This window comes from Hypanus sabinus, chromosome 2 (assembly GCF_030144855.1).
Source record: "Hypanus sabinus isolate sHypSab1 chromosome 2, sHypSab1.hap1, whole genome shotgun sequence".
In the NCBI taxonomy this organism is placed as follows: domain Eukaryota; kingdom Metazoa; phylum Chordata; class Chondrichthyes; order Myliobatiformes; family Dasyatidae; genus Hypanus; species Hypanus sabinus.
The window spans coordinates 190,341,664-190,362,048 of record NC_082707.1 but is presented as its reverse complement, the minus strand read 5'-3'; the positions used below and the strand labels follow the sequence as shown (position 1 = coordinate 190,362,048).

Sequence of the window (20,385 nt, the reverse complement as noted above, 5' to 3'; positions counted from 1 at the left end):
AAGTTTGTAAATGTAGGAGGGGACTATGTTGAAAAATAAATGTGCTATGTTTTCTAAAATTGACTCCTTCTACTGTAGGCCACAAACTTATCAATCACCCCTCGTATTTCTAAATGATGATCAATGCAGATTTTTAGCCATGCTTACTGATGGGGGGGAAAATAATTGTGCATGGGATAACTTAAAGCCATTCAGCTACAACATTGGTGTATTGTGGTCTTGCTTTACTACAAATGCAGTGCATAAACATCCACAGTGCTTTTTTGTGTGGGGAGGGGCGATCTTGAATTTTTGGTATATCCTGGGAATATGCAGCTGCCTTGAAATAGCAATATGATTAGGTTTTTCTTTAGCTGAAAACAGCTGGTCCTTGTGGGAGGTGCCGAGGTGCTGAAGGCAAGTGCAAAATGCCGTTTCTTCACACATTAAGGCATATTCCAGGACCATAGTCTGTCAAGAACAGCAGCTCGTGACCTGCAGGTCACACAGAGGGCGTTCTGCATCGTGTTAAACACCCACTGCATATAAGCCAGTTCAGAAGCCATTTATCTCAGCACCATCTACTGTATCTGTGTGTGTGCATGTGAGACTGCGCTGAATTAATATTACTCAATGCAGCGTGACACTGGCGTTGAATGTAATTATTTCCTGAATTATTTCCAAGTGACAGTAAAGAGAATCCTGGCCTTAGAGCTATTCCTCCTGCCCTTATGAATTATCATTAAGAATGGGGCCTCAAAGATTGATAAGTACCGGGCAGTGAATAGTTCCTATAGGAAGTGATGTTCAAATGAAGTCTCATTTTCTGATCCAATTCTGTGTTCAATGTCACTCTTGACAAATCCAAGCATTGGGCTCTCCTTTCCACCATGCTGAAGATTTACAGATAAGTGATCCTCCTATTCTGCAGTTCAACTTGGGGGCTGTTGTCGGTTTCAAAATATTTAAAAATCTAAAAATTAGCTTTATTTGTCATATGTGCATCAGAAGATTGAAGCAGACAGTGAAATGCGTCATTTGCGTCAATGAGCAACGGTGCAAGGAAGTGCTGGGGGCAGTCCGCAAGCGTCGCCAGTGCTAACGTGGAATGCCCACGACTTACTAACCCTAAACCATATGTTTTTTTTTTCAGAATGTGGGAGGAAACCGGTGAATCTGCACAATATTCAAGTGGTCATGAGAATGTATAAACTTCTTACAGACATCATTGGGAACTGGGGTGATAGATTAGGAATGTATGTACAAAGTTTAGCCATTCACCTTCCTGAATTAGTTCCATTACTGGTCTACGACTAGAGGGGACAGACTCAGAATAGAAAGATGCCCCTTTAGAACAAAGGTAAGGAGGATTTTCTTTAGCCAGAGGGTGGTGAATCTGCAGAATTTATTGCCACAGATGGCTGTGAAGGTGATTGGGTATATTTTAAGTGGAAGTTGGTGAGTTCTTGATTAATAAGGGTGTTAAAAGTTAATGGGGAGAAGGTGGGAGAATGTGGTTGAGAGGGATAATAAATTAGCCATGATGGAATAGCAGAATGGCTGAATTGCCAAATTCTGTCTGCTCCTGTATCTTATGGTCTTTTGGTTAGATAAAAGCAGGTGCATAGCTGGTTCCATAACTCTCAACCTATCAATCTATATTTCAGACTAACAAAGTTTTTTTTGTTTGGGGGTAGGATGGAGAGAAGGGAGTTCCAGATTATTTTGTGCATACAAGTACTTCCTGATGCCATTTTGAAAAAAAAAGCCCAGTCTCGTTTTTAAATCGTTCTGGGCTAATCCTTCCTGTCAGAGCAAACAGTTTTTTTCGGTCTCCTTTAGTAACCTTAACCCATCCCTGACTTGATAAGGTTTCCTTGCTGCTACCATCCATTCATTATGCTTCTTCTTGAGGCTTGTTGTGTCAGTTTGAAATCCATCTTGTTCCTTGCACTTCAAAGCTGTATAATTCCTTTATTCCTCTCATGGAATCAGAATCAGGGTTATTATCACTGGCATGTGTAGTAGAATTTGTTAAATGGACATTTGCTAGCTGGTACCCATTTGTTCAATTTCAACCTTATTGTCATTCAATGTTCCTCCAGACCAAGGTGCACAACACAGTACATATAACTCACGCACACAGTACTGTGCAAATGTTTCAGGCACACATATATATAGCTAGGGTGCTTAAGTTTTTTGCACAGTACTATATTTGTCAATGTGGCATGGAGAGTGCGTTTGTAAATTTGGTGGGAGCAAAGGGTATTGGGAATGGTGAGGGTGGAGCGCTGTGAGATGGTATGGGACAGGTAGCAGAGAAGGAGTTCCAAGGGTGGGGTGGCGTGGGTACAGACACACCCAGTCCCGAGACACCAGGAAAGGTCATTTGATTCCAAACGTTTGTTTTATTGATCATTACAGAATGTCTCTCTGGTGCTTCCCTTTCCCTCCCCTCTCCTTTCCCCTTTTCCCAACTATGATTCCCCTCTCCCTGTCCTCTTCCCACACTCAGTCCCCAATAGAGACCCATATCAGAATCAGCTTTATCATCACCAAGTACATCATGGCATTTGCTTTTCCTGTGGCAGCAGTACAGTGCATTATATAAAATTACTACAGTACCGTGCAAATATCTGATACACCATAGCTATATATGTGCCTAAGACTTTTGCGCAGTACAGTAAGTAATAGTACCACAAATTTATTAATAAGGAGTAAGTTAGATTAGCGACATAAGTTTAAAAAGTAAAGTTTAACACCACTGGCTCTTCATACATGGTGAGACCTGGGTGCTGGCAGGCAGGTGTGTGTAGTCTCATATCCTGTTGAGGGAAGCTGTTTCTCATCCTAACAATGCTTGTCCTAATGCTACGGTACCTCCTGCCTGATGGGAGGGGATCAAAGAGATTGTTGGCCGGATGGAAGGAATCATTGGCAATGTACACAGTGCTCCTTATAGATATCTGATAGGTGGACGAGAGACCCTGATGATTGCCAGCAGTGCTCACAATCCTTTGTTAGGACTTGTGGTGTTGCAATTTCCATTCCAGACAGTGATACAAACACACACAAATTGCTGGGGGAACTCAGCAGGCCAGGCAGCATCTATGGAAAAGAGAACAGAGTCAACATTTCAGGCCATAACCCTTCGGCAGGACTGGAGAGAAAAAGCTGAGGAGTAGATTTAAAAGGTGGGGGGAGGAGAGAAAAACTCAAGGTGATTGGTGAAACCTGAAGCTAGAGGGGATGAAGTAAAGAGCTCTGAAGTTGATTGGTAAAAGAGACAGAAGGCCATGGAAGAAAGAAGTGGGGCGGGGGGAGCAGCACCAGAGGGAGGTGATGGATGGGCAAGAAGATAAAGTGAGAGAGGTAAAAGGGGATGGGAAATGATGAAGGGGGTGGGGAGGGGGCATTACCGGAAGTTTGAGAAATCGATGTTCATGCCATCAGGTTGGAATAGAAAGTGTTGTTCCTCCAACCTAAGTGTGGCCTCATCATGACAGTGGAGGAGACCATAGATAGACGTATTGGAATGGGAATAGGAAGTGGAATTAAAATGGGTGGCCACTGGGAGATCCTGCTTTTCCAGGCGGACAGAGCTTAGGTGCTCAGCAAAGCATTCTCCCAATCCACGTCGGGTCTCACCGATATACAGGATGCCACACCGGGAGCACCAGATTCAGTGTGTGACCCCAACAGGTGAAGTGTTGCTTCAACTGGAAGGACTGTTTAAGGCCCTGAATGGTAGTGAGGGAGGAGGTGTAGGGGCAAGGATAAGTGCCAGGAGGGAGATAAGTAGGGAGGGATGAATAGACAAAGGAGTCACATAGGGAGCGATCTCTGTTGGGGGGTGGGGGGAGGGAAAGATGTGTTTGGTGGCAAGATCCCGTTGGAGATGGCGGAAGTTCCAGAGAATTATGTGCTGGATGCGGAGCCTGGTAGGGTCGTAGGTGAGGACAAGAGGAACCCTACCCCTGGTAGAGTGGTGGGAGGATGGGTTAAGAGCAGACATGCCTGAAATGCATTCAGGGCAGTGTTGATGGTGGAGGAAGGGAAGCCTCTTTTTTTTTTTGAAAAAGGAGGATATCTCCTCTGTTCTTGAATGAAAAGCCTCAACCTGACAGCTGGTGGGGTGCAGGCAGAGGAATTGAGAGAAGGGGATAGAGTTTTTATAATTAACACAATGGGAAGAGGTATAGTCCAGGTAGCTGTGGCAGTCTGTGGATCAGTGGATAAGCTGTCTCTGGAGATACAGACAGTGAGATTGAGAAAGGGGAGGGCGATGTTGGAAAAGGACCAGGTAAATTTCGTAGATTGCAAAGTCTGCTCCGATTTTCAAGATCCATCATTTTGGAAAAAAGTTTACTATTCTTCTCCTCTAGGTTGGAGCAGAGAGTTTCAAGATATTGAACACGGCGTTTTAAATCTTTAGAAGTTACGTCAATGCAAGATAGATGTTCAGCATGTTCATCCACTCTAGCATTAATCTGATCCAATTTGATATTCAGCTGGTTGAAAGAAGTTCTAAATTCAGTTCTAAAAACCATTAAAGTATCTTGTCGATGTTGTTCCAGAACAGCGGGAATGTCAGCCGGCAAAGCCGTAGAAGTTTCTTTTTTCCCGGTTTTAGTACTTTTGGTAGCCATTTTAAGATAGATGTGTTCGCAGGCAGGTAAAAGAGAACTAATAAAATACCTAACTAAGGTTTAAAAAGGGAGACATATAGTGCAAAGGTAAGAAGAATAATGGAGCAAAAGTTCGGAGCAACTAGACAATTGCCATCTTACCAGAAGTCCAAAGGACCAGGTAAATTTGATGGCATGGTGGAAGTTGGAGGCAAAGTGGATGAAGTTGACAAGTTCAGCATAGGTGCAAGAAGCAGCACCAATGCAGTCGTCGATGTAGCATAGGAAAAGTGTGGGACAGTCACCAGTGTAGGCTTGGAACATAGACTATTCCACTTAGCAGACCAACAGGCAGACCTATCTGGGAGCCATGCCAGATGCAGCTGGTCAGGACACTTTCAATGGTGCTCCTGTAAAAATTTGTAGGGATTGGGGGAGGGTGGTGGAAACCTCGCTTGTCTCAATTTGCTCAGGAGCTGGAGATGCTGCTGTGCTTTCTTGGCCAAAGAAGTGGTGCTGAGGTACTAGATGAGATCGTCCGTTATGTGTACACCCAGAAACTTGGTGCTCCTAACACACTCCATTGAGTAGCTGTTTGCACACTCTGAGGAGTGATCAGCCTGCATCTTCCTAAAGTCCACAATCATCTCTTTCATCTTGTCCACATTGAGACTCAAGTTGTTACGTTCACACCATTCTACCAGCTGCCCTACCTCCTCTCTGTACACCATCTCATCGTCATTATTGATGAGGCCAACTACTGTTTTGTCATCAGTGAATTTGATGATTCAGTTTGAACTGGATCTAGCTGTGCAGTTATGTGTAAGCAGTGCGAACAGCAGGGGGGTTGAGCACGCAGCCTTGAGGGGCACCAGTGCTCAGCACAATGGAGCTAGAGATGTTGCTGCCAACGTGGACTGACTGTGGTCTTTCTGTCAAGTCTGAGATCCAGTTTCAGATGAAATCTAATGAGGACTGTTTACCCACCAAGTTCTGAGGGATGGTTGTATTAATCATGGAACTGAAGTCAATAAACAGTGTCCTAGTGTGTGAGGCACTATTTTCCAGGTTGGATAGGATGGAGTGAAGTTTCGGAGGCTGTGGCATCATAATATTTGCATACATCTTACAGCCTTTCAAAGAGTTTGTCCTTCATGTCGTGAATGTTTCCTGCTGATAAGTCTTGTTTGCATTTCATTGATTCTGGCTTGACTACCCTTCACCTGTTCTTCCGTGTTCATAAAGATGTTAGACAATGTTCGGAGAAATAAAACAATACATGCCCTTCAGCCGACGATGTTATGTTGATCTTTTAACCCTCCCTAAGATCGATCTGACACTTTCCTGCCAAACAGTCCTCCTTATTTCTTTCATCTATCTGTCTGTCTTAAATGTCCCTTATGTATCTGCCTCTACTACTACTTATGGCAGCATGTTCCATGCATCTGTCATTCTCTGTGCTTTAAAAAAATACACAACTTGCCTCTGACACCCTCCCTGTACTTTTTCTCCATTTCCCTTAAATTGATGCCCTCTTGTATGAGCCATTTCTGCCCTGGGGAAAAAATTCTCTGGCTGTCCACTTGATCAATACCTCCTATCATCTTGTACACCTCTGTCAAGACATTGTTCCCTGTCCTTTCCTCCAAATCAGAATCTGATTTCTTATCACTGGCTTGTCATAAAATTTGCTGCTTTGTACAATACACAAAGTATACTATAAAATATACATTGAAATGTAATGTAAGTTACGAAGAGAGAAGCCCTAATTTGCTCAACCTGTGCTCATAAGACATGCTTTCTAATTCAGGCAGCATCCAGGCAAGTCTCCTCTGCACCCTCTCTAAAGCTTCCACATCCTAAGGATGGAGCAGTATTTTAGTGTTCCTACGTACCATACAATTCAAGCAATTGGATGTAGTTTGCTGTCCGTAAGGGAAATGATTCCTTCTGGAACTCCATCTGCAGGTTGGTTGGTTTGTGGGAGTTGAAAGCCACATGAGAAACCCTTGGCTGAGATTTTGGAAGAGATGAAGAGGGATAAGTAAATAAACAGTCTGCCTTCAATACACAACTTCTGTTACTTTCTGATCCGGTTGCTCACATTTTTGTCATCAGAGTCAGTTGGGAGGATGTTTCTATAGCAATGGACAGAAATAGCGCTGTTTCTGTAATTACTGGTTTTATCAATTTTCCCTACTTCAGACGTGATCATCCATCACATTTCCCCAGTTGGAGTTGTTAGTGGTGCTACGATTAGCCCAGCCAGCGCTCTGCTTTTGAATTGTGTTGGGATGTCAGAGGTGCTGCCTTTGAATGAGATGTTAAATTGCTGTCTCAGCCAGACAGAAAAGATCTCCTTGGCTTTACTCAGAGGAGAGCAGGGGAATTCTTCTCCTTGTCCAACGTCAGCGCAAGTTGGTCACTTGTTCCTTTTCCTGGGGCTTTGCTCGCGAAAACAGGAACTGTGTTTCCAGACCTCTTCACTGGGTCCTCCTGATGATTGGCAAAGTGCAATTGAATATTTTTTCCATATGTAAGCCATTGAAAGGCCTCCAGAGATGCTTCCGAGTCCAGTTGGGGAAGTTGCAGCAAGGTAAGGGTTACGATAATGCCCAGGCAAGGATAGTCAATATATAGTGTGCAGTCAGTTCAGGGAAGTGAAGCCTTTGAAGAGCATAGTTTCCCTTTGCACAACAGGGGACTGGAGCCATTTGGCATACCACGACAAGATAGGATGCAAAAGAAGCTTCTAGAGTGACACTTCTTGGTCAGTTGCTTTATTAATTCTGAAGTATTATTGGCCCTTAATGTGGAGATTCTTTTGGCTATACGTACCTGTATTATTGTAGTGTGATTGGCGATTATACAAATAAGGAATCTGAACATGCACGAGGTTATCACTCCGTTAATATCTGTGTCCACTAGTCATTTTCTGTATAAAAATGGCATTTCTTTGTTCAGACTTCAGAACAATGTGGTGATAGGGGCCATGCTGTTGTGCACAAGTAAATAAAGTGAATTTTCAGAATCCAATTAATTGGCAATGTCACACAGGTTTGAATCCAGTCAGCAATGAAGTGTTGATGACATCCAAAGCTAACTAGATATCAACATCCTGATCTTCTCCACTTGAACATAAAGGCCTGAATGCTTGGGATTGGCACTTCTGGTTGGAAACTCCCCCGGAGGTTTCTTCATGTGTTATTCCTCTGTCTCCAGCATTAAATTTCAAAGCACGATTGGCTTCGTAGCAAAGCTTTACAGTGGCAGCTATGAGTTTGGGGTCCAATTTCCGCCACAGTCTGTAAGGAGTTTGCACTTTCTGCTCGTGAGTGTGTAAGGCTTCTCCGAGTGCTTTGGTTTCCTCACGTTCCGAAATCGTATGAGTTAGGGTTAGTAAGTTGCAGGCGTGCTATTTTTGTGGCAGAAACATGGCAACACGTGGGGGCTGCCTCTCAGCACATCTTGGAATGTGTTCGTTGTTGACCCAATCAAAGCATTTCACTGTATATTTCTGTGTACACACGATAAATAATGTTAAATCAACCTTAAACCCAGTAAAAAAAAAAACCACCAAATTTTACCTGCAATACTATGCTTTTTCTCTCTGAGTTGCTGTCATTAGTGTCTTTGAAGGTCATCACTTTCAAGAAAGTGAAAGAAATATGGAAGGTTATGGGGAGGGAAGGGTTGGAGCTGGTTAAAAAGTTGGTAAAACATTGAGGGCCAAAAGGCCTGAACTGTGCTGTAATGTTTTATGGTCAAGCTGCAAGAATCATAACATGGGTATGGGGTCCATCAGCATCCAGACCATTTCTGTTTTGATTATTAGTGGAAGTGTGCTATAATAGCTGCGTCTATTTCGGTGGATGCATGTCGGAAAGGGGGCCGATAGTCGAAGCGGGAGGAGGTGCAGGTTCATCCATTGGCAGTCTGATTGTGCCCTGAATTCTGATAACTTTCTGTCCTCTAGCACTGAAAGGCTGTCCGTTCCCATGGTCCTGGAATGGCGAGGTGGCTCCTGAGGTTTGGAGCAGCGGCCACGGCAGGCTTAACGGTATCGGGTTTATACGCTGCTGCCCGGGTGGATCCTAATGATGTCGGATTCATTAGAATTGGACGAGCTGTTGCCACGGTAAGTTGTACTAGTAAATCAGAAAAATCACGTTTGCGCTAGGAATTTATTTGGGGTTTTTAACCCCCCCCAATTAAACAATGGAGATACAGTTACATCGTAGTGAAGCATATCCTTTGGGTATTGATCATCTTAGTGCCCAAATAGTGGGACCTGTGTACACTAATCCCACTGTTTCTCTGCAGGAACTCTCCACCTCTTCACTCTGAATGAAGATGGTGAACTCTACCACAGAAGGCTCAGGAGATGAGGTCACTGAATCTATTTAAGACAGAGGTAGATAAACTCGAAAAACATCAAAAGGTTTTGGGAATAGAGCAAGACTTTTAGTAGTGAGATAAGAATCAGCCATGATTATATTGAATGGTAAAGGTAACTCAAGGGTCTGAACTGCCTCCTGCTTTCATTTTCTGTGGAAGCCCTTGTAAGGCTTTCTTTAAAATAAATCACCTTGACTTTTTGCTACTCCTCTATTTACTTCATTCCTACTTTTGTCTATTTTGCATATCCTTTGTGTGCTCTGCTTCAAATATTTGATAATATTTACGAGATATTTAGATATTTTGATAAGTACATGGTAGGAAAAGTTTGAGGGGTTTGTGTCAAACACAGGCAAATGGGGCTAGTTTGGTGGGAGCTGTGGTCGGCATAAGCAAGATGGGCTGAAGAACCTGCTTCCATGCTGTGTATCACTCTGATTCTCAAAAACAGTTACTTTCTGCAAGCAGTAAGGCTGATCATCTCCTCCACCCATTAACCCATCCCTCCACACCCTCAACCACCACTATTTTATCATTTGATGTCAGAATCATCTTATGTACAGACACTCCTGTGCCTAGTGTCACTTTATGGATATACAATCAATCTGCATATACAAGTTATCTTGTGTATTTATATTGAGTGTGTTCTTTATTATTTATCTTATTGTGTTTATTTTGGTGCTGTATCAGATCCAGAGTAAAAATTATTTTGTTCTCCTTTAAACTTGTTTTCTGGAAATGACATTAAACGATCTTGAACATCTAACTCAACTCTATCTATTGATGCCTCCTTTTAGTATGATGCTCCATTTGCGTGCTCAAACAGGCTGCTGTTGTTTGTGAGGTGGCCAAATTTAGTTTTGTGTTCCCCATTGCATTAGCTGGCTCCAGCAGTGGTACTTGCTGGACATCACTAACCTTTCTTACAATTTGCATAGAAACCTCTTATCCCTATTTCATCCTCTGTCAGATAATCCAACAGGGATCATTCCATTTTGGAAGCATTTATAACCATATAACCATATAACAATCACAGCACGGAAACAGGCCATCTCGGCCCTCCTATTCCGTGCCGAACTCTTAATCTCACCTAGTCCCACCTACCCGCACTCAGCCCATAACCCTCCACTCCTTTCCTGTCCATATACCTATCCAATTTTACCTTAAGTGACACAACTGAACTGGTCTCTACTACTTCTACAGGAAGCTCATTCCACACAGCTATCACTCCCTGAGTAAAGAAATACCCCCTCGTGTTTCCCTTAAACTTCTGCCCCCTAACTCTCAAATCATGTCCTCTCGTTTGAATCTCCCCTACTCTCAATGGAAACAGCCTATTCACGTTAACTCTATCTATCTCTCTCAAAATTTTAAATACCTCGATCAAATCCCCCCTCAACCTTCTACGCTCCAATGAATAGAGACCTAACTTGTTCAACCTTTCTCTGTAACTTAAGTGCTGAAACCCAGGTAATATCCTAGTAAATCGTCTCTGTACTCTCTCTAATTTATTGATATCTTTCCTATAATTCGGTGACCAGAACTGCACACAATATTCCAAATTTGGCCTTACCAATGCCTTGTACAATTTTAACATAACATCTCAACTTCTGTACTCAATGCTTTGATTTATAAAGGCCAGCGTTCCAAAAGCCTTCTTCACCACCCTATCTACATGATACTCCACCTTCAGGGAACTATGCACCGTTATTCCTAGATCTCTCTGTTCCTCTGCATTCCTCAATGCCCTACCATTTACCCTGTATGTTCTATTTGGATTATTCCTGCCAAAATGTAGAACCTCATTCTTCTCAGCATTAAACTCCATCTGCCAACGTTCAGCCCATTCTTCTAACCGGCATAAATCTCCCTGCAAGCTTTGAAAACCCACCTCATTATCCACAACACCTCCTACCTTAGTATCATCGGTATACTTACTAATCCAATTTACCACCTCATCATCCAGATCATTTATGTATATAACAAACAACATTGGGCCCAAAACAGATCCCTGAGGCACCCCGCAAGTCACTGGCCTCCATCCCGATAAACAATTATCCACCACTACTCTCTGGCATCTCCCATCTAGCCACTGTTGAATCCATTTTATTACTCCAGCATTAATACCTAACGACTGAACCTTCTTAACTAACCTTCCATGTGGAACTTTGTCAAAGGCTTTGCTGAAGTCCATATAGACTACATCCACTGCCTTACCCTCATCAACATTCCTCGTAACTTCTTCAAAAAATTCAATAAGGTTTGTCAAACATTCAATAACATTCATTTAGCTGTTGTGTCCAGGGCATTTTCTGCCTTCAGATGTCACGAGTTGAAGTACAACATCAATAAAGAGGCAAATTCATTGGTGACTTTCTTCCAACTTGATACCTGACCTCTCCCATGTGAGGTGGCAAATGTTTGCAAACATGGGATGAGGTCACCCTTCCATTCCTTGAGCATGAGGGAGCGAGGGAGGGAAATAGATAAAGGAGCTGGTTCAATCACTGAAATGGAGATAGGAAGCATCCAGTGGCTAGGAAATAGCCTTCTTGCAGACAAAGTGAAAAGGACATGTATTGTCCTGTGAGCAGGAGTATGGCAACTCAATGACATTACCTACCAGTACTGATCAGTGGAGAAGTACAGGTAATGGGGAAAAATAGGTGGCCAGTTGAAGAACTGTTCAGTTCAGATGAAAGGTTTTGACTGGAAAAGTTGACCATCCATTTCCATTCATAGATCATACCTGACACACTGAGTTCTTAAAATCATAAGATATAGGAGCAGATTTAGGTCCTTTGGCCTATTGAGTCTGTTCCACCATTTCATCATGGCTGATCTATTATTCCTCTCAGCCCCAGTCTCCTGCCTTCTACCCGTATTCCTTCATGTCTTGACCAATCAAGAATCTCTGCCTTAAATATCCGTAAAGACTTGGCCTCCACAGCTACCTGTGGCAAGGAATTCCACACATTAACCACTGTTTGGCTAAAGAAATTCTTCCTCATATCCATTCTAAAAGGAAGCCCTCTATTCTGAGGCTGATTCCCCCACCATAGGAAATGTCATCTCCACATCCACTCCATCAAGACCTTTCAGCATTCGATAGGTTTCAATGAGGTTACTCCTCATTATTCTGAATTCCATTGAATACAAGCCTAGAGCCATCAAACGCTCTTCATATGAGCATTGTTTTGCTCCAGATCTCAGCATGCACAGATTTTTGTGACTTCACCCTTTCTATTCTGTCCATTTCAGACTGCAGTTATCAGTTATGACTACCTTGCCTCGCTCAGGGGTCTGGAGTATGGAACAGAAGAATATGAATCCGTCAAGTCACAGGTAAGCCTTAATCCTTGTATGGGTGAGCTTCTACTGCTCTGTAAATTCCTGTAATTTTTGGTTTGAAAATGGTGAGGGAGAGGCAGAATTATCCTAGATTGATAGATAGACTGCAAATCAAGATCTAACTTGACCTCCACAGTAGGTAAACCAAAAGGGATTCCAGGTACTTCTAGTTGTTCTTGTGCATGTTTTGTGAGCTTTGAGCCTCAAATTACATATTCTCCAAATGATGTGCCCTCCATTTTCATCCCTTGTAAACTTTGAGCCCCACAATCCAGGTTTTGCTTTCTTCGCAGCTTCAACTTTGCTTTCATTGGCTCCATTTTTACTCGGTGGCGAGTCACCGTGCCACAACGCACTTCACTTGCTGCGGAGTAGCTTGGATCGTTTTGAGTAGATGCTTAGGAATGACAATGTCTAATCAACTCGAGGAACCTTCGCTCCAACCCCAATCACATCTTGCGATTCAGGAGAAACAGCTTCATGACATTTTCTTCTTTTTGTTCTTTAATCATTTTTTTGTTTACAATACAACGTAAAAAAATTGAAATGGGTAAGAGGGATTGAAGATTTTGGGAAAGAAATGATTGTCCGTGATGTTTCATGCAATGAAACTTACAAGAATGTGTCCAACTGCCTGATACCAGTCATAGGTCAATGGGAGAGGGCAGTCCAGGTTTTTCACATTAAATTTTCATTTTGAATTCCACCTCTGCTTATTTCTGATGTGGATGTACTTTGAGGCTAAAATCTAGTGCAGTGAACAATGTTAGGTTGCATAATCAATTTGATTTGTATCTGTGATGAAAACAGCCCTGGCCAGCATTTGTTATTCATTACTAATTACCTTTGGAGCCTGTGACCTGTTGTTGGAGAGCTACAATATGTGTGGTGAAGATTCTCCTCCATTGGAGTTCCAGGGAAGTGATCCAGTCATCAATATATACTGTATTAACTATATGTGAATATTGGGAACATGCCAGTAATGGTTTTGGTAATTCACTATCTGGGTTCCAATCACAAAACCAGATTTTACTGTTAAAATCCAAAAGCAAAAGTGTGCTGGAAAAAGCTGAAATAAAACACCATATTGTCAGTGCTGACCAGCTAAGGCAGCTCTGTGGAGAGGGGGACGGTGTTAACATTTGAGGTCAATGCCATTTCATCAGTGCTGCGAGGGTGTGAAATGCACCCCAAGGTCTAGGTTGCAGAAATTATGGGGGAATGGGGAAGGGTGGTGTAAAAGGGGAGGCTTTGTGATGACGTGGAGACTGGGTGAATGACACAGTGACAGGGTAAAGTGGGTTGAACGCTGGTGCTAATGCATGCAGAGGTATACAGAGGAGGTGTTTGAGTGAAATTTGCAAAAAGCAGGAGGCTCACTGTGAGGAAAGATGCAAACCTCTTGCCCACTGGCACTGCTGTTAAGCCTGAAGGATATATAGCCATGGTAGAGGGACTCATAGCCTGGCTGAAAGTCTGTGACAATGAATCACGTGCTTTGCTTCTCTCATTGAAGTGATTGCTTCCTTGATTTGCTAATTGGCTAGACTGAATGAGCTAATCTGTGCACAGCAATGTGATGATGACCAGATAATTAGTTTCATTATGTTGACTGACCAAAAGGGAATCAAGCGATACAGGGTTAGTGTGGTAAAGTCCACCAAAGTACTTACTGAAAGTTGGAGTTGGCTCAAGGTAATGGCCTACTCCAGCTTCTGTTCCTTATGGAAAAGTGCAATTGAATTCTGTTGCTCTTCAGATGTTACTATGGAATCTTTACAATCACCAGAGAGGACGGAAATTATTAGTGTTGGTCTTTTTAATTGTCATATTTACAAAAATCCAGTGAAAAGCCTGTCTTGATTCCTGTTCGTACAGATCAAATCATTGAGTTGGAATAAGATAAAATAATAAGAAAATAGAATAAAGTGTAAAAACTATCAGGAAAGTGCAGTGCGGGTAAATATTAAGCGAAAGGTCATAATGAGGTAGATTTGTGAGTCCAACTTATCGTACAAGCATTTGATTCAAGTCTGGGATAGAGGCTGTCCTTGAGTCAATGAAGACATGCAAAATCTGTTTCGCTTTCTGAGCACTTAGACTCATAGAACTTGCAAAATGGGTGGCATGGTAGTGTAGTGGTCAGTATTACAATGCAGTGACCCGGGTTCAGTTCCCAACACTGCTGTCTGTAAGGAGTTTGTACATTTTCCGTGACCGCGTGGGTTCCTTTCAGGTGCTCCGGTTTCCTCCTTCCTCCCAAAGACGCACAGTTAGTAGGTTAATTGGTTACCTCGGTGTATTTGGGCGGCATGGGCTCATTGGCCCAGAAGGGTCTGTTACTGTGCTGTATCTCAAAATAAATAAATAATTAGGCCCTAATATCTAACTTTGTAGGTTTTTATCTGCAATGTAAATATTGAACCACAACGAAATGCATGGGGCACCGATTTTGATTATATGGGCCAGCAAGGGTTTGACATGACATAAGTAGAGAGAAAAAGTCAATAAGGAACATTGTAAGATTTTGCTCTGAACTTGCATGTCATGGAGGGGCTGAAGTGCCCACTGAGCTGGCTCTGATGTTACCAGGTGGTTGTTGAACCTTCAAGTATAAAATTCATTAATCAGGATTTTCTCTTGTTGCTTTGATATCTTGAAACATGTTCACATTCCTTATGGAAGCAACTTGTCAAGCAAACTTTGAAAAGTAAGAAAGATCACCTTGATACCTAGTCACATAAGGAAATACAGGTGTTCAGATAAGATTATCTTAATGAAAAAGTGAGGTGGAAGAGATCCCTAGATATGATGGTTATAAAATGTTAAGAAATATTTCCAAGTGGCCACTCTTGTGAGTTCCAGAGGCAAGAAAGGGAATTAAAGTTTGGGAGGGAGGTGGCAACTTGACAAGTTTGCAGTTGCTGTCTTCAAAACAGGAAAAAATCCTCCCCACCGTTGAGGACATCTTGAAGAGATGGTGCTTCAAGAAGGCAGCATCCATTAATAAGGACTCTTGCCATCCAGAACACGCCCTCTTCTCATTACTATCTTCAGAGACTAGGTACAGGAGCTTGAAGACCCACGCTCAATGATTCAGAAACAGCTACTTTCTCTCTGCCATCAAATTTTTGAGCTGTCTTTGAATCCATAAGCATTACGTCATTATTTCTTGTGGCACTATTTATCTATTTATTTATTTATTTATTTATATATTTAGTAATTTGTAGTAATTTTTGTCTTCCTATTGAAATGCTGCTGCAAAACAACAAGTTTTACATCATATCATTCAGTGATATTAAATGTGATTCTAATTCCTTGGGGCTAAAATGTGTTGCATGTTCCATGACGCAGGTATGATGTTAAAAAAACAAGGGAGAGAGCTGTTCTAACATTGCAGGATTCTTAAAAGAATTAATCAATAGTCCAAATAACAATTGGAACAGTTTTGCTTTGAATTTATTTACTAGTTGCAGGGATATTGAATGTGTGGGGTTGGTGGGTGGTGGTGGTTGGAAATGATATAATTAATGGCTGTCTGATCGGAGGTATAATCCAGTGCCATTACTTTATCGAAAAGATCCCCAGTGAAGAGTCAGACATACCCTTTCCTAACAACCAGCCCAAGGCAAATGCCTCTCTTTCAATGTTATTATAAATTTTATATTATAGCTAAAGTCCTTTCCTGTGAGAGCTTAGAAGTGGCCCTTGTCTATAAAGTAGCAGCACTGTGATGAAGAACAGTGACTGAAACTTTAAGTTGAATGAAAAGACAGATTCTTCATCAGATGAAGTGTTCTTGTGACTCTTTTGTTGTCAGACTGAAGAAGAATGAATAGTTCGTGAAAATCTTCTGTGGGTCATTATTTGGAATAAACCTTCCCTTGTAGCAAGGTTTCAATCTAAATATTTACTAACATTAATTAAGATTAATTATTAATAAAGTGACTCAATGGCTTATTTTGGCATTTTTAAAGCTTATTAATTACACACTTGAGGGGAGAGACAATTAAATCCCAACCATCCTATTATGGAGTTCCATAACACCGCGAGATAGTTGTGGCAGTAGGAATAATCTGAAAAAAAATTCTGCTTTTCTGTCACTGTAAACTCGAGCTGCCATTTCCCAATCCTCATTGACAGTCATTGTTCGTGCTATGTCACCATGTACTGCATGGCAAGTAGAATCCTTGTCATGTTATCATGTCTTGCTGGCTTGTCAGTGTGGGAACTGTGATAGACTTTTAAAGGCTATGCCTGGACTTTGGGCCTATGCACCAGCCCAGTTGCGGTGAAAGCATACCTCTTGGGCATGTCCGGATGAATCACGGCTTGGTAGGGTAACTGCTCTGTTTAAATTCTCAAACACCTGCAGAGAATTGTGGACAGCACTCAGCATGTTATGGAAAACAGCCTCCCCTCCACGTTCTCCACTGTCTACACTTCTTACTGCTTGGTAAAGCAGCCAGCATAATCAAAAACCCCACTCACCTCAGACGTCCTCACTTCTACCCCCCTCCCCCGTCCCCATCAGCCAGAAGATTCAAAAGCCTAAAAGAATGCACCGCCAGGCTCAAGGGCAGCTTCTATCCTGCTGTTATAAAACTATTAGATAGTTCACTAACATGTTAAGATGGACTCTTGACCTCACAATATACCTGAATGGCTTGTAGTACGAAGAGTGATTGATGGCCCTGGGCCTGTATTCATTAGAATTCAGAAGAATAAAGGGTGACCTCATTGAAGCCTATTGAATGGTGAAATGTCTTGATACAGTGCATACGGAGGGGATATTTCCTATGGTGGGAGAGTCTAAGAGCAGAGGGGACAGCCTCAGAGTCGAGGGGCATTCTTTTAGATCTGAGATGAAGAGGACTTTCTTTAGGCAGAGACTGTTGAATCTGTGGAATTCTTTGCTATAGGCAGCTGTGGAGGCCAAGTCTTTAGGTATATTTAAGCAGAGGTCGATAGATTCTTGATTGGTCGGGGCATGAAGGGATACAAGGAGGAGGCAGGAGAGTGGGGCTGAGAGGAAAATTGGATCAACCACAATGAAATAGCAGAGCAGACTTGATGGGCTAAATGGCCTAATTCTGCTCCTATATTTTGTGGTCTTCTGATCTCATTATGACTTTGTTCCTTGTTGGCTGGAACTGTAACATCTTATTCTGCATTCTCTCATTGTTTTCCCTTGTATTACCTCAATGTGCTGATGTGATGAAATGATCTGTATGGGTGGTATGCAAAGTAAAGTTTTTCTCTTCCTTGTGACATAATATACCAATAGGAGTAATCACAAAGGGAAGGGATTGAAACTCTGTGTAACAAGTGGTGAAAGCCCTACTTGACCACTTAGTTCTTATGACAAAACTTTTTTTGTTGTACTGCTTACACCTCATAAAAACAGTTGAAGGTATTAAACTGCATTGTCGCTGCCAAGCCTGAATGACTATCTCTGCACTGTATTGGTATTAGTCTATCATTGTCACGTGTACCAAGATACAGTGAAAAGTTTGTCTTGCTGTTCATATAGATCAGATCATTACTTACAGCATTGAGCTAGAATAAGGTAAACCAATAATAGTGCAGCATAAAGTGTAAGAACTACTTGAAAAATGCAGTGCAGGTAAACAATTAGTTGCAAGGTCATAATGAGGAAGATTGTGAAGCCAAGCGATCCATCTTATCTGATATTCAAGGGTCTTGTGACAGTAGGATAGAAGCTGTCTTTGATCCTGATGGTTGGATAGAGGGGTGAAGAAAGAATGTTAGGGGTGGGTGGGATCTTTGATTATGCTGGCTGCTTTACCAAGGCAATATGAAGTACAGGCAGAGTCCATTGAGGGAAAAGTGGTTCCTATGATGTGCTGAGCTGTGTCCAAAACTCTCTAGTTACTTGTGGTCACAGGCCTAGCACTTGCCATTATCAAGCTGTTATGCATCCAGACATAATGCACCAGACATCCCTGGTGCATCATTAAAAATTGTAAAAGTCAACAGGGAAAACCGAATTTCTTTAGCCTCCTGAGGAAGTAGAAGCTTTGGTTGTTGTTGTTCGTCCTTCGGAATCGAAGACGACCACGACTTCTGTCAAGTGGAGGGTTTGTGACTGTGGGTCCGGAGGTGACTGGTGAGGCCAATCCGGGCCCTGAAAGCTCGCCCACATGTGGGACACACGAGGGTAGGTGCTGCAGTGGAAGTGGAGGTAGCTCGAGCCTTGCACGCAGCACGTTTCCTCTGAGCCTCTGCGGTGCGTCTGATTTCTGCTGCATACGCTCCTTTAGTGGTCCTGCTCCACCAGATTGAGTGGTCCAGAGCAAGCGATTCCCAGCTACTGGGATTGATGTTGAGGTCTTTTGATATCAACATGGTTGGACCAGAGCAGGTGATTAGTGATGTTCAAACCTATAAACTTGAAGCTCTCAGCTCTCTCACCCCAAACACTGTTGTTGCAGACAGGAGCATGTGCACCCTTCTCTCACACCCCCACCCCTTCTGGTCAGTGACTAGCTTTTTCATTTTGCTGACATTGAGGGAAAAGTTGTGTACATGACGCTATCTTACTAAGCTCTCTATCTCCTTCTTGTACTCCAGCTTGTTGTATCCCACTGAAGGTGGTATGATCTGCAAATTTGTAAACGGAGTTAGAGCTGAATCTGGCCACACAGTTATGAGTGTACAGGAACTAGAGTGGGAGGCTTTACAGAGGCAGATTGAAGTTGTGAGAGATATGCATTGCAACCATAAACTTCTATATAATTACAACCTGTTACACTACTGGCATTTAGGGCAGCATTAAAGGTCCCCCATCATACTTCATCATGTCAGTAGCTTCCTCTTGATTTTTCACTGCTGCCAGTCATGCAAGTCCCAGGTGGAGTCTCAGGAATGCTGTCATACTCAGATGTAGAGGAATTCTTTCTGGAACAATTTTGTTTTACCAGTCGGAGTTGTTAGCCCTGAGGAGGATGCAGTGTGTAACGTGGACGAAGGGAGATTAAAATAAATTAAAAATTGTTATTGTTGGTCCATTGTACAACTTTGAGGATTGTACTTTCTGCAGAAGGTGTTTGCAGTTTCAAAGGACAAGGCATCCAACACTATTGAAACAGGTTGAAGGTTTTCTCCTGATAGTGAAAGGAGTTGGTTTCCTAAAAAAACCTCTGTTGTATAAATACAGTGCCTATAAAAAGTATTCACCCCCTTGGAAGTTTTCATGTTTTATTGTTTTACAACATTGAATTGCAGTGGACTTAATTTGGCTTTTTAGGCACTGATCAACAGAAAAAGACTCTTTTGTGTCAAAGTGAAAACAGATCTCTACAAAGTGATCTAATTAATTACAAATATAAAACACAAAATAATTGATTGCATAAGAATTCACCAAGTCATTACTTTGTTGATGCACCTTTGGCAGCAATTACAGCCTCGTGTCTATGTGGATAAGTCTCTATCAGCTTTGCATATCTGAACACTGCAATTTTTTTTCCCCATTCTCCTTTACAAAACTGCTCAAGCTCTGTCAGATTGCGTGGGGATCGTGAGTGAACAGCCCTTTTGAAGTCCAGCCACAAATTCACAGTTGGATTGAGGTCTGGACTCTGACTTGGCCACTCCAGGACATTAACTTTGTTGTTTTTAAGCCATTCCTGTGTAGTCTTGGCTTTATGCTTGGGGTCATTTGCTTGCTGGAAAACAAATCTCCCAAGTCGCAGTTCTCTTGCAGAATGCATCGTTTTCCTCCAGGATTTCCCTGTATTTTGCTGCATTCATTTTACCCACTACCTTCAGAAGCCTTGCAGTGAAGCATCCCCACGGCATGATGCAGCCACCACCATGCTTTAGAGTTGCTACCTTTTTCCAGCTGATTTCAGAGACTCCCACGTACCTTCTGGCAAACTCTAGCTGAGATTTTATGTGAGTTTTTATCAACAGTGGCTTTCTTGTTGCCACTCTCCCATAAAAATGCAGTTGCTGTATGCACAGTCAACAGTTGCTGTATGAGCAGTCTCTCCCATCTCAGCCTCTG

General features: G+C 42.3%; 1 protein-coding gene and 1 long non-coding RNA gene across 8 annotated transcripts in view; one reads left to right on the top strand and one right to left on the bottom strand.

Annotated features, from left to right (window-relative positions):
* Positions 1-20,385, top strand: part of adck1 (aarF domain containing kinase 1) — a 669,842-nt gene that overhangs the window by 15,406 nt on the left and 634,051 nt on the right. For all 7 annotated transcript variants that reach the window (XM_059961611.1, XM_059961627.1, XM_059961621.1 and 4 more), the window contains exons 2-3: positions 8,584-8,745; positions 12,267-12,350. In XM_059961611.1, the coding sequence (XP_059817594.1) occupies positions 8,617-8,745; positions 12,267-12,350 (213 nt within the window). In that variant the 5' untranslated portion in view covers positions 8,584-8,616. The remainder of the gene's footprint in view (positions 1-8,583; positions 8,746-12,266; positions 12,351-20,385) is intronic.
* The window catches only part of LOC132389181 (uncharacterized), a 32,588-nt gene continuing 15,264 nt past the window's right edge, over positions 3,062-20,385 (bottom strand). The window contains exon 3 of the long non-coding RNA XR_009510446.1: positions 3,062-3,087. This is a non-coding gene — a long non-coding RNA (uncharacterized LOC132389181). The remainder of the gene's footprint in view (positions 3,088-20,385) is intronic.